Here is a 12,022-nt window from a genome sequence, read left to right on the forward strand (position 1 = left end):
ATTGAAAAAAGTGACAATATTTTATTTTTAAGGGTCAAAAGCATAAAAAAGGTGTTTTCAGTGATATAACGTTTTATGATTACCTTTGTTTGGACACTTTTGTGCACCGAGATAGTGCCGTTAAAGAAAACACAGGAATGATCAGAGAGAGCAACGTCAGTCACCACAACCTTGGAAATGTTCAGACCTTTAGAGATAATCAGGTCCAGAGTGTCCTTTATTGCGCGTGGACTCCGTCACATGCTGATTCAGTCCATAGTTATCAAAGACACAGCACAGTTCTTTGGTCCCTCTATCCTGGGAGTTGTCTACATGAATGTTGAAATCACCAGCAATAACTACTCAGTCAAGTTAATACAGATTATAGACAGCAGTTCAGTAAAGTCATCGAAGAAAATAATACAGAATTGATTATAAAATTTTAGTTTTAACTTTTAGAGCACTACATGGACAGACGCCGAAATATATCGCTGACTTGTTGACCCCTTACTCTTCTTTCCGCACGCTTCGTTCCTCAGGTCAAAATATCCTGATGGTCCCAAAAACCCGCCTTAAAACTCAGGGAGACCGCTCCTTTCAGGCAGTTGCTCCCAAATTGGGGAACGCCCTGCCCCTGTCGCTGCGTGTGGCCGATTCTATCGTTTCTTTTACAAAACAGCTGAAGACCCTCCTATTCAGACAAGCTTTCACTTGACTGAACTATCATTGTTTTTATGTTTGTATGATTGTAAATTCTTAAACTTGCTGCATGTAAAGCACTTTGTGACTCTGTCTGTGATAGGTGCTATATAAATAAAGTTTACTTACTTACTTACTTACTTACATAAGAGGGTTGCACAATATTTAGGTGGCCACAAATGCTCTGACTACCACTAAACATAAGACAGCGACAATGGCGACGAGCTAGGGAAAATTCAAAGGTAGCATTCTCGAACTGGAAGTACCGGCACTACTTCTCGCTCTTTGAAAGGCAAGAATGTTTATGTAACATGCACGCTATGCCCAGGAAAAAAGACTTTATCCACGTCTGCCTCAAGCAACTCGAATCTTATGAAGCGCCTCACATCAACACATGCTAACACGACACGTGTTGCTGCTGCTAGATGTTATATAACGTAATAGTGTTATAGAACATAAAAAATAACGTCACAGTTACTTTGCTGAGTAACTAATTACTTAATTTGTAACTGTAACTAATTACTTTTTTAAAGTAAGATGACCAACACTGGATATAGTCTCCTATAAATGAGATTTACTGACCATGAATTCCAAAAATACGTGTAAAACTATTGGTAATAAGTTGGTGTTAGTGAAAAATAGCATTGAAAACGTGGAACAACAGTAACAAAAACATTGAAAAAAGTGACGAAAAAAAGTGACAAAAATGTCAGAAAATGTGTCAAATATATCAACCAAAAAAGGTCAAATAAAGTGTTAATTTTGACCCAGAAGGACAACGATGGTCGAGCAGAAGACAACACAATGGTTAATAACTGAAGCTGTAAGGTGAATGTCATTGCTTCAGAAATGTAGAAGTATAAAGTGGCATAGGATGGAATAATGGAAGTACCAGTAAAACCTGTTTTGTTTGTTCTAGCTCTGCTGTCAACCTGCTCATGACAGATGTTGGGAAACTGCCAGAGAAAATGAGATGGTCTAGTTCCTGTCGCAACGGTTTCGTCCTCATCCTGGTGCTGGCAGCGGTTTTCTTTTTCTACAACACAAACAAAGAGCAAATGCCGTCCGACTTGAACCCAAAAAAATGGTTGCATCGATTGATAAGCCAGAGACAAAATGGAACTCCCTACAGAGCTGGTGTTACCACGAGCTTACCTGCATCTAAACCAACTATGACTGCATTTCCTCAAACTGAGATCATCACATCGTCAGTGGCGACATACGCGACTCGAAGGACTACAATTGCTTCATTGGTGACTCAGCAGATGGACCAACCAAAAACTGAGCCGCCAACACCTGTTCCTTATAAATCTTTGGGCCCGTACTTAGTGGAATACCCCTATGAGTACCACTTTATCATAAACGAGCCGAAGAAATGCGAGCAGGAGAAGCCTTTTGTGGTCCTCATGGTTCCAGTGGCGCCCTCCAACAGGGCTCACCGTGATGTCATCCGGAGCACCTGGGGAGGCGAGAGTCTGGTTCTCGACAAAGTGGTGAAGCTGTTCTTCCTGATGGGGAAGAAATCCGGAGACGGAGCAGCGCAGCTCCAGGAGCAGCTGCTGCAGGAGAGTGCCGAGCACCGAGACATTATCCAGAGCGACTTCCTGGACTGCTATAAGAACCTGACCATCAAGACCATGGTGATGCTGGAGTGGCTGGACGTCTACTGCTCCGCCGGCACCCTGTACGCCATGAAGATCGACTCGGACATGTTTCTGAATGTGCCCAATCTCGTCAGCATGCTGTTAAACGCTCCGAAGACAAACTACATGACGGGACTCGTAGCGAGAGGAGCTGCGGTCCTGCGAGATCCAAACTCAAAGTGGTTTGTACCTGTGGAGCTTTTTCCTAAGCCGCAGTACCCGCGTTACGCTCTGGGTCTGGGCTACGTTTTGTCTCTCGACCTCCCTAAAAAGCTCATTGCGGCTTCCAGAAACGTTACTGCTCTTTACATTGAGGATGTGTATTTGGGGTTGTGTATGGAGCACTTGGGCATCCCTCCCACCGACCCCCCAAACTGGGGATATTTTCAAGTGATTCCTGTGGGGTATAGTCGCTGCGCTTACTCCAGACTCATTGCCACCACTACAAATCAAAACACTGATCGTGTGAGCGATTGGAAAGACTTTAAAAAACCGGGTAAATACTGCTGATTAGAGCTGCAATTATTATTCGAATTGTTGTCAACTATTAAATGTATTAATAATGTTGAGTCTTTTTTTTAAATTATTTTAATGGAGAGAAAAAAAGAAACTCTGATTCCAGCTTCTTAAATGTGAATATTGTTCTAGTTTCTTCTCTCCTCTGTGACAGTAAACTGAATATCTTTGAGTTGTGGACAAAACAAGACATTTGAAGACGTCATCTTGGGCACCATTTTCTGACATTTTATAGACCAAACAACTAATCGATTAATCGAGAAAATAATCAACGGATTAATCAACAATGAAAACTATTGTTAGTTGCATGTATCCATTACCCTGGAAATCCAGAGTTCTCGCGAGAGCACAATTTTAATTTCCAGGATCCGTATCCACGATGTTCCACCTCTGGGATTGCTCCAGTGCTGCAGGAAATTTCGCTGGATACAATATGTCCTCTTTCTTTGAGTTGGCGTTCTAACCTCCGGTGGATTTCTGAGGACTATGGTTAACTGCTCCTCAGATCTCTGCAGGGTAAATCCAGACAGCTAGCTAGACTATCTGTCCAATCTGAGTTTTCTGTTGCACGACTAAAACTACTTTTGAACGTACACATGTTCCACCAATACAAGTTCCTTCCCGAGGCTATTTTGCAGAGGCGCCGTGGCTCCGTCCGGCGCTTAGCACCGCCCAAGATGATTGTGATTGGTTTAATGAAATGCCAATAAACCAGAGAAAGCTTTTCTCCCATCCCGGAATGCAAATGTGGACTAGCCAGACCCTCCTCCGCAGCGCTGTGGAGGAAGGTCTGGCAAAGCGAGACTAGTTGCAGCCCTACTGCTAATCTGTAACAACGACAGCTAAAGAAGGACTTCATACATGTATGTTAAGAAACAGGTCTGACTTTTCTCAGCTCCGACCAAAGTTATGTGGTTTACGTCTTGATTTTATAGCAGTCTGTTGATTACATACACTGACCGGCCAATTTATATTCAGTTTACTGTCACGGTGGAGTGAAAAAACAAGGAAATATTCACATTTAAGAAGCTGGAATCAGAGACGTCTTTTTTCCATAAACTCAAAGTGATTAATCGACTCTCTGAATATTTGACGATTCATTTACAACTAATCGATTAATCGCTGCAGCTCTAAATGCATCCAAATATAGCTGCCCTGCTATGATGTCCTCTGTCTCTACAGTCAGTTAAAGGTGCTCTAAGTGATGTTGGGTGACGGCACTTCTTGGCACTTGGTTGTTGCTAGCTCGCCCCCCCCTCCTCCTCATCCCGTCCCCTCCCCCTCCCTTCCCCCACCCCCAAATCCTTCTTGTCGGTTATTAGCTGGAACGCTGGAAGACTGTTTGTTATGTTTGGTGGTGCAGGTTGACCAGTTTGTTTTTGTTGGTGTTTGTGGAGCCTGGGCTGTCTACAGAGACCGAATTTTTTTTACAGTGTGTTCAGGGGACAGGCAGCTAGCAGATAGTGAGGAGATGTTTGCTGTATGTGACAAAAAATGGTGTAGCCTAAAAAACATGTGACATCGCTTAGAGCACCTTTAATTAAATTGTGTTTTAATTCAGAGGTGTTTCTAATATTCTGCTCTCCTCGTGGATGTAAATAGGCAGGACAAAATACTAGAAACACCTGTCACTATAACAGTCCAACACCACCTTTTACTTTCACCTCAAAAGTAAAGTTGGAGGCACATTCACACATTTATAATAACATAAATTATAAAACACAGCAGCTAAAGATTGCATTTTTTTTAATCCAATGTTTTAAAAATACTGAAAACATGGAGAAAATAGAGTAAAACGTGCGTTGTATGCTGTATGTTTTATATAAAGTGATATAATATATATACAGTATATATATATATTGAGTTAATCTCCTAGTTTAAGAGAGAAAGGGAGGCACTTATAGTTTCTTAACCGTCGGGTAGAAACTCTACACTTTTCTCTGTTCTCCAGTTACTGCGCAGCCGTCTCCATCCTCGACTGCAGGGCTGTTGAACGCAGCTTACGGATATGAAGGAAATGTTTGAAATGTCTTCTATTTACATAGCCTATCCTGTTCTTTAGAGGTTGTAGAGTAAAATGAGTAATCATAGTAAATATTTGAAAAGGGGATTGAAGCAGTTTGTTTATTAATAGAAAGAAAACCTCAAGTGTGTCACCACAAAAATGTTGCGGCCTTAAAGAATTACTTTAAGTGCAATGACCTTAAACTGTGGCATTTGTGTATCCCAGGTGGTTTTCTGAAGCATGAGGAAAAAGAAAATGACTCAAAAACAGTTTCTTTCTTCTGCACAAGACGTGTTGAGACACGTCACAAACTCAGGAACAGTGCTGAGGTATGAGGATGTGTTGGCTATCTGACTGGAGCCTTATCTCTGTTTAGTTCAGAAACAAGTTACTGCTTTTTAACTTGGAACAACAGTGGGGATAAGTTGGGCTGCTGCAGACATCCATTATTATTTTAAATTTTAAATTTATTTTATTCTAGTTTTGACTTTTTTTTATTTCAGTTTTGTTGTTCAGAAAGGTTTAGTTTGAGTTTGTATATGTTGTTTTGTCAGGGCCATGTGTAATGTCTCAAAGTTATGTACCTACAAATTCAGATCCAAAAATTCTTTTTTTAAATTGATTCGGTTTCTTAAATTCGATTAGTGAAATTCAGATCCAAAAAATTCAAGTTGAAATAATTCACATAGTAACATCCGGTCTATCCAGGACAGGACCAACTGAATTTTAATGATTTTTTTTCAAACTTTTTTAGATGTGAATTCGACCAATCAAATTTGAGCAGCCTGAATCTTAATAAAATAAAATATTAAAATTCAGCTTTTGAAATTGCAAATCAAGACGTTTCATATTGTAATTTAAAAAAAGGTAAATTTAGAACAAATACATTCAGATACATGGTTTTCAAAGTAACATATTTTAATATTAAGTATTCAGTGGCTGTTGTCTCTTATTTGCTTCCATATGCATTGACTGCTGCTGTATAAGAGCGGAGGGAAACATACAAATTGGTGAGCACAAATTATTATATGATATTGTACGAATCCGTTCATGACAATGCGTTGATTTAAGTACTTGTCCATAGTTTGTATTGTGACGGAGTGAGAAAGAAAAACATGTGACATGTGACAGTCAGCACTAGAGACTTTCTGTTGTTGCTTGTACTGTTTGTGCAGAAACATGTGGATGGTTGAATCTGACAAAACAGCTGGTTCTGTTCTGCTTTTTGCTAAAATCTGCCTGAATTTCAGTTTTCTATATAAATGTATTCCAGATAATGTGCTATAAAAAGTCATTTAATTTGTACAAGGTTGTAAAAAGGGAGATCTCCGTGTCTTTTTTTAAAATTAATTTATAAAGCAGGTCCAGGTGCTGTAGAAATACTGTGATCAAGTATCAAAACACTCGCACACGTGCGCCCGGATAGCTCAGTTGGTAGAGCGGGCTCCCATATATAGAGGTTTACTCCTTGACGCAGCGGGCCAGGGTTCAATTCTGACCTGCGCCCCTTTGCTGCAGGTCATTCCCCCTCTCTCTCTCTCTCTACCCTTTCATGTCTCCAGCTGTCCTGTCAAATAAAGGCCTAAAAATGCCCAAAAAATAATCTTAAAAAAAAACACTCGCACAGTCGTATTCAGGAACTGTGCCTTTAACCCTTGTGTTGTCTTTCCCTCGACCATGAAAAGAAACACTTTTGATGTCCATATCTGGATGTTTTGTTGAAAAAAACTCTGATTGATTGATTGATTTGCCGCTCATTAAGTCAGCACAAGAAGCTAACTGGAGATTTGAAATTATGACTACGTCTACGTTTCCAACTGAGCCGCCCCACTGTAACTGTAGTTTAAAAAAACGTCTTTAAAATACATTACAAAATAATTCCCAGTGGCTTAGGCCTGGGGAGCGGGGGGTGGAACTAGGGAGGAAACACTGTATATATAGTTAGAAAGTGCCGTTACAGTCACTCCCCAGCTGCATTGACGGTGCAGAGACTCCAAGAGTGCAGATGTGGAAGACCCAGAAACACTGACCAATCAGAGCAGACTGGGCTTCTTCAGGAGGGGGCTTAAAGAGACAGGCACTAAAACTCTAAAAATTTCAGACAGACGGTGAACACAAGTATGTATGAGAAAAGCAATTAGTTTTTTAGAACGTGTGTAAGCATGTTCTGGTTGAAACCCAAAATACAAGTATGAACCTGAAAATGAGCATGATTTGGGACCTTTAACTGATGTTACCGTAAAGTTATATTGATTATTATTATTTCTTAACGGTTGAATTCATGGATTAAATCATCATGGCTTGTGCATCAGTTATGCATTATAGTCCAGGCAAAGTAACGTTTTATGACTAATTGCAACAATACACCCCAACAGAGCTATTTTTTTCCTTTACTCCTATCGAAATTAAACTTTACACAATGAAAGTACCCATGAAAAGTAAAATGTTTTGTATTACAACTTTCTTTGAAAATGAATTTTAATATGCAAATGAGCTATACACTAATCAAATATGCCCAAAATACACCCAAATAGGCTTTTTTTTTTTTCCTTTACTCCTACCATAGTAAAACTTTACATAGTAAAGTATGTATACATGTATACATGTATACATAGTATACATGAAAAGTAACTTTTTTTGTATTACAAGTTTCTTTTGAAATGAATTTGAATATGCACATGAGCTCCACACTTATTGAATATGTCCTAATTTGCATAGGCAGAAACACCATTCATATGTATTACAAATACATCGGCCCAATCTTCATCTAATCGTCCTACTGCCAATGGGTGATGGCAATGCTGCTTTTAGACTGGCCTCTAACCTGAAAACTGCCTGGGTTGGTAGTACCTGCCAGGGGTATAACCCCCGCCGGTATAGTCTTCAGGGTCACAGAGGCACACAAGCCTCCCCACCATGACAAGGTAGCAACAACAGGGGAGGTTTGTTTTTGGTGTTTTTTTTATTTAAATATTTTTTTTGTTTTTCTTTTTAAAGGTTTTTTTTAATGTTTTTTTTTATTTTTTTAAATCCAGCCTGGATCCTCGACCCCTTCTCTCTGGCTCTTGGTTCTGGCACCCCCTATATCAGTGGTTCCCAACCTTTTTTCCTTGTTCTAATAAATTAATTACAGCAGCAGGGTCAGTAGAAGATCATCTAAATCAGTTTAATTCTGAATTACTCGGAGTACTTGATGTCATAGCACCTGTTAGGACTAAAATAAGCTCTGGTAAACAGAAAGCCCCATGGAGAAATGCCCCGACAGTAGCTAATCACAAAAAAGACTGCAGGAAGGCAGAACGAAGATGGCGAAAAACGAAAACAAAGATTGACCATGAAATCTACAAAGATAAACTCTGTCAATATAATACTGTGCTACGCAGTACGAGGCAGTCCCACTTTTCGGGAATTATTAATGATAATATTAATAATACACGTGTGTTATTTGCCACTGTTGATAGGTTAACTAATCCGCCCATGCAGTCATGCCCTGACTTTGTCTCAATTAAACAATGTAAGGAATTTGCCGAATTCTTTAGAAATAAAATTGAAAACATAAGATTCTGTATTAGCTCCACTCTGAACGGAAATATCGACATTTTATTACCCAATACAAAAGCAATAGTCTCTGTCTGAATTTAAGGCTATTAATGATAAAACACTCGCAGAAATCGTGCAGAATCTTAAGCCATCCCAGTGCTCTCTAGACAGCATGCCTGCTAGTTTCTTCAAAAAAGTTTTCAGTGCGTTTGCAATGGATTTGTTGCTTATTGTAAATGGCTCGTTACTCACAGGTAGTTTCCCTGCATCCTTGAAAACTGCAATTATCAGACCCCTTCTGAAAAAGAGCAAACTCGATGCCTCCGTACTTCACAACTACAGGCCTATCTCGAATCTGCCTTTCGTAAGCAAAATTATTGAGAAAGTTGCTTTTAATCAAATCAATGAATTCCTGCAAAAAAATGACATCCTCGATAGCAAACAATCTGGTTTCTGTAAACATCACAGCACAGAAACTGCTCTTATAAAGATTCTAAACGATATTCGCATGAATAATGATGCTGGTAGTTTGACAGTCTTGGTGTTATTAGATCTCACTGCAGCTTTTGACAGTGTCGATCATACAATCCTTCTGGATAGATTAGAAAACTGGGTGGGGCTCTCAGGCACTGTCCTCAGGTGGTTCAGGTCATACTTAGATGGCAGGGGATATGTAGTAAGGATGGGCAATCTCGAATCTGAGAGAACGACCATGACATATGGAGTTCCACAAGGATCTATCCTTGGGCCCCTTCTATTCAATTTGTATATGCTTCCTCTTTGTCACATTCTGCAGCACCCTAAGATTTCTTATCATAGCTATGCTAAACTTTGTATCAAAACAGATCTAGAAAAAATCATTCACGCTTTCATTACCTGTAGGGTAGACTACTGCAATGCGCTTCTTACTAATGCTCCAAATAAGACCATAAAACAGTTGCAACTCATCCAAAATGCTGCTGCAAGAATACTCACAAACACCAAGAGGAGAGAGCACATTACTCCAATTCTCAAATCACTGCACTGGCTTCCGGTTAAATTCAGAATCGATTTCAAGGCTTTACTTATTGCCTTCAAGTCTTTCAATGGTCTAGGCCCAAAATATATTGCCGACATGTTTATCGACTACAAGCCTAGTAGGTCTCTCAGATCAGCAGGTACTGGTCAGTTGGTGGTGCCCAGAGTTCTTTCCAGGAGTGGTGAAACGGCCTTCAGCCATTATGTTGCTGAGCCCCCCCCCCTCCGAAACCGAAGTTGAGGTAACTCTCGAGATACAGCCTTACTTTCTTTTTTGATACAGAGCAGTTATCAGCACTTTTACGTTTCTCCACCATGTTTTATTCATAAAATAGTGATGCCGTGGCGGCAGGAAGGTTAAGAGGTCCCGGAGGTTTGGCCTACTAAGTAGCCTGCCTACAATTTTAAGCGAGAACAAAAATATATAGTTTTTATACCGACTTTTGTATACATTATATATTCTAATGTATTATCATAATTTGTTAAACGTGCAAATATATTTTTTTTTACCTCAACCTCAAACCAGATAAAGACTTGCGCCCCCCCTGTGATCTTTGCCGCCCCCCTGAGGGGTGCCCGGACCCCAGGTTGGGAACCACTGCCCTATATCAGTTCCTGGTTTGTTCTTTGCTTAGTTCTTCCCCTCTGGTTCATATTCATCTGATAAATCAGGCAACTGTGAGTTTGTGCAGCTAGTACCACGACATTCTCCGCAAATGGCAGTGCAAGGGAGTCCATGTTTTTTGCATGTGCATCTCTTTGTGCTGCAGTCTTTCTTGCAACTACAGCGGACTACATCTAGTAGTTCTGGTGGTGCCGCAGGCTGATCGGTCATTATTGGCATAAATCTCCCATCCAAAACATGCCACCCGCAGTCTTTTGGGTCCATACGTTCACTTCCCCCTTTCCACTCCATCATTTGGTAAAAGACCCGAAGACTATGGAACTTTGCAGCTGTTGACGTTGGAGGGAGAGTTTGAGGTTCCACTGGAGATGAGTTCTGAGTTACTTTATCACAGAATCTCCTGTATCTCAGCATATCCAGTGATTCATCTTTTTCGCCCCCATACAGTGATACTAGAGCTTTTTCACCTGCTGCAATGATGATGCCTTTTCCCACATTTTCCTGTGACTGGCTGAACACCTTAGCTTGTTCGAGAAAGCTAGTGTCATTCTTTACTTTTTTCAGTGCCGTTCCCTTTCCTATGCCAAATAGACAAGACGTAGAATCACAGCCTAAAATGGCTTGGATAAAGAGGAGATTGTCACACACCTTGTGACCAAGTAACTCCTTTGTCTGCTTTATGCACCATATCCATCTTGTTTTGTTGCTTTCTTTGGTTCTGGTGCCAGAAACAGCTCCTGTGCATTCAGATCAGCATTATGCAACAAGAGTACTAACAAGTCTGTGTCATCACCTACTAAGACTGTGTCTTTTGTTCTGGCAGAGGCAATGGCAGTTTGGACAATGAGCATATCTGCATCGTGCTTTGCAGGGGCGGATCTAGAAAAATATTTATGGGGTGGCGAGAGGGGGGCAGGAATTTTTGAGGGGTGGCAACATATGGCAGACGTATATATACTGAATTTAATCAGAGTTATCACAGTTTGATGAGAAATAGTATGTACACACTACAAAAGGGCACAGGCTGCCATTTACAAACTCAGACAGACAAACTTAATCTCATGCAATTAATGTCCTGCATTTAAGGTTTCATGTGAAACAGTTCTTATTAGGAATAAGTGACCATACGATGTGATCTCACTTAATAGGAGATAGAAGTATGATAGAAGTAAGGAGCATCATCACAGGAAAGGCATTAAGGTAAGACACAGGTGATGAGTGGCAGATGTGTGAGAGGGGAAGCAAACTGTTTTTGACTGACTGCAGTCGGACATTGGAGATTTGCACTCGTAAATTGTCAAATTGGCCATAACTTTTAATTCGTTGCTGCCAACTGGGGTGGCAGCAGGGGTGGCAAGGCTTTCTTTTAGGGTGGCATTTGCCACCCTATGCCACCCTGGTAGATCCGCCCCTGGTGCTTTGCATGGTATGTGCCCTCTCAAGTTTATCACTGAGATAAACCAAGAACCGTTGTTTGTTTTCCTTTTCTTACTTTTCATGTAGACTTTCATTGTGTAAAGTTTTAATGTGGTAGGAGTAAATGAAGCCTATGCGGGTATATTTTGGGTAGCCTATATTTGATTAGTGTATAGCTCATTTGCATATTCAAATTCATTTTCAAAGAAACTTGTAATACAAAAAAAAATACTTTTCATGGATACTTTCATTGTATAAAGTTTTATTTTGATAGGAGTAAAGGAAAACAAATAGCCCCATTGGGGTGTATTGTTGTCTGGCCTTACTGGCACACATCTCGGATTGATGAGAATTTAACTTATTGGCACACATCTCGGATTGATGAGAATTTAACATATTTCCTCAACTAGGATTTCTTAGGACTTTTAGTATGTTGTTCTGGACACCTCATAGAAATGATCTATGCTGAAAAAAATAAACAAGTAATTATTTTTTTAATTAAAAAAAATAATAAAATAATTAATTAAAAATTACAGAATTTACAATTAGTTCTATTTTTGGCTCCAAAATGAGTTACTTTGC

General features: G+C 40.0%; 1 protein-coding gene across 1 annotated transcript in view; it reads left to right on the forward strand.

Moving 5' to 3' along the window:
- The window catches only part of LOC116067284 (beta-1,3-galactosyltransferase 2), a 4,030-nt gene extending 1,144 nt beyond the window's left edge, over window positions 1-2,886 (forward strand). Inside the window, exon 2 of the mRNA XM_031323687.2 lies at window positions 1,598-2,886. Within this exon, the coding sequence (XP_031179547.1) occupies window positions 1,598-2,831 (1,234 nt within the window). The 3' untranslated portion in view covers window positions 2,832-2,886. The remainder of the gene's footprint in view (window positions 1-1,597) is intronic.
- The last annotated feature ends 9,136 nt before the right edge of the window (window positions 2,887-12,022 follow it).

This window comes from Sander lucioperca, chromosome 3, assembly GCF_008315115.2.
Source record: "Sander lucioperca isolate FBNREF2018 chromosome 3, SLUC_FBN_1.2, whole genome shotgun sequence".
NCBI classification, from domain to species: Eukaryota; Metazoa; Chordata; class Actinopteri; order Perciformes; family Percidae; genus Sander; species Sander lucioperca.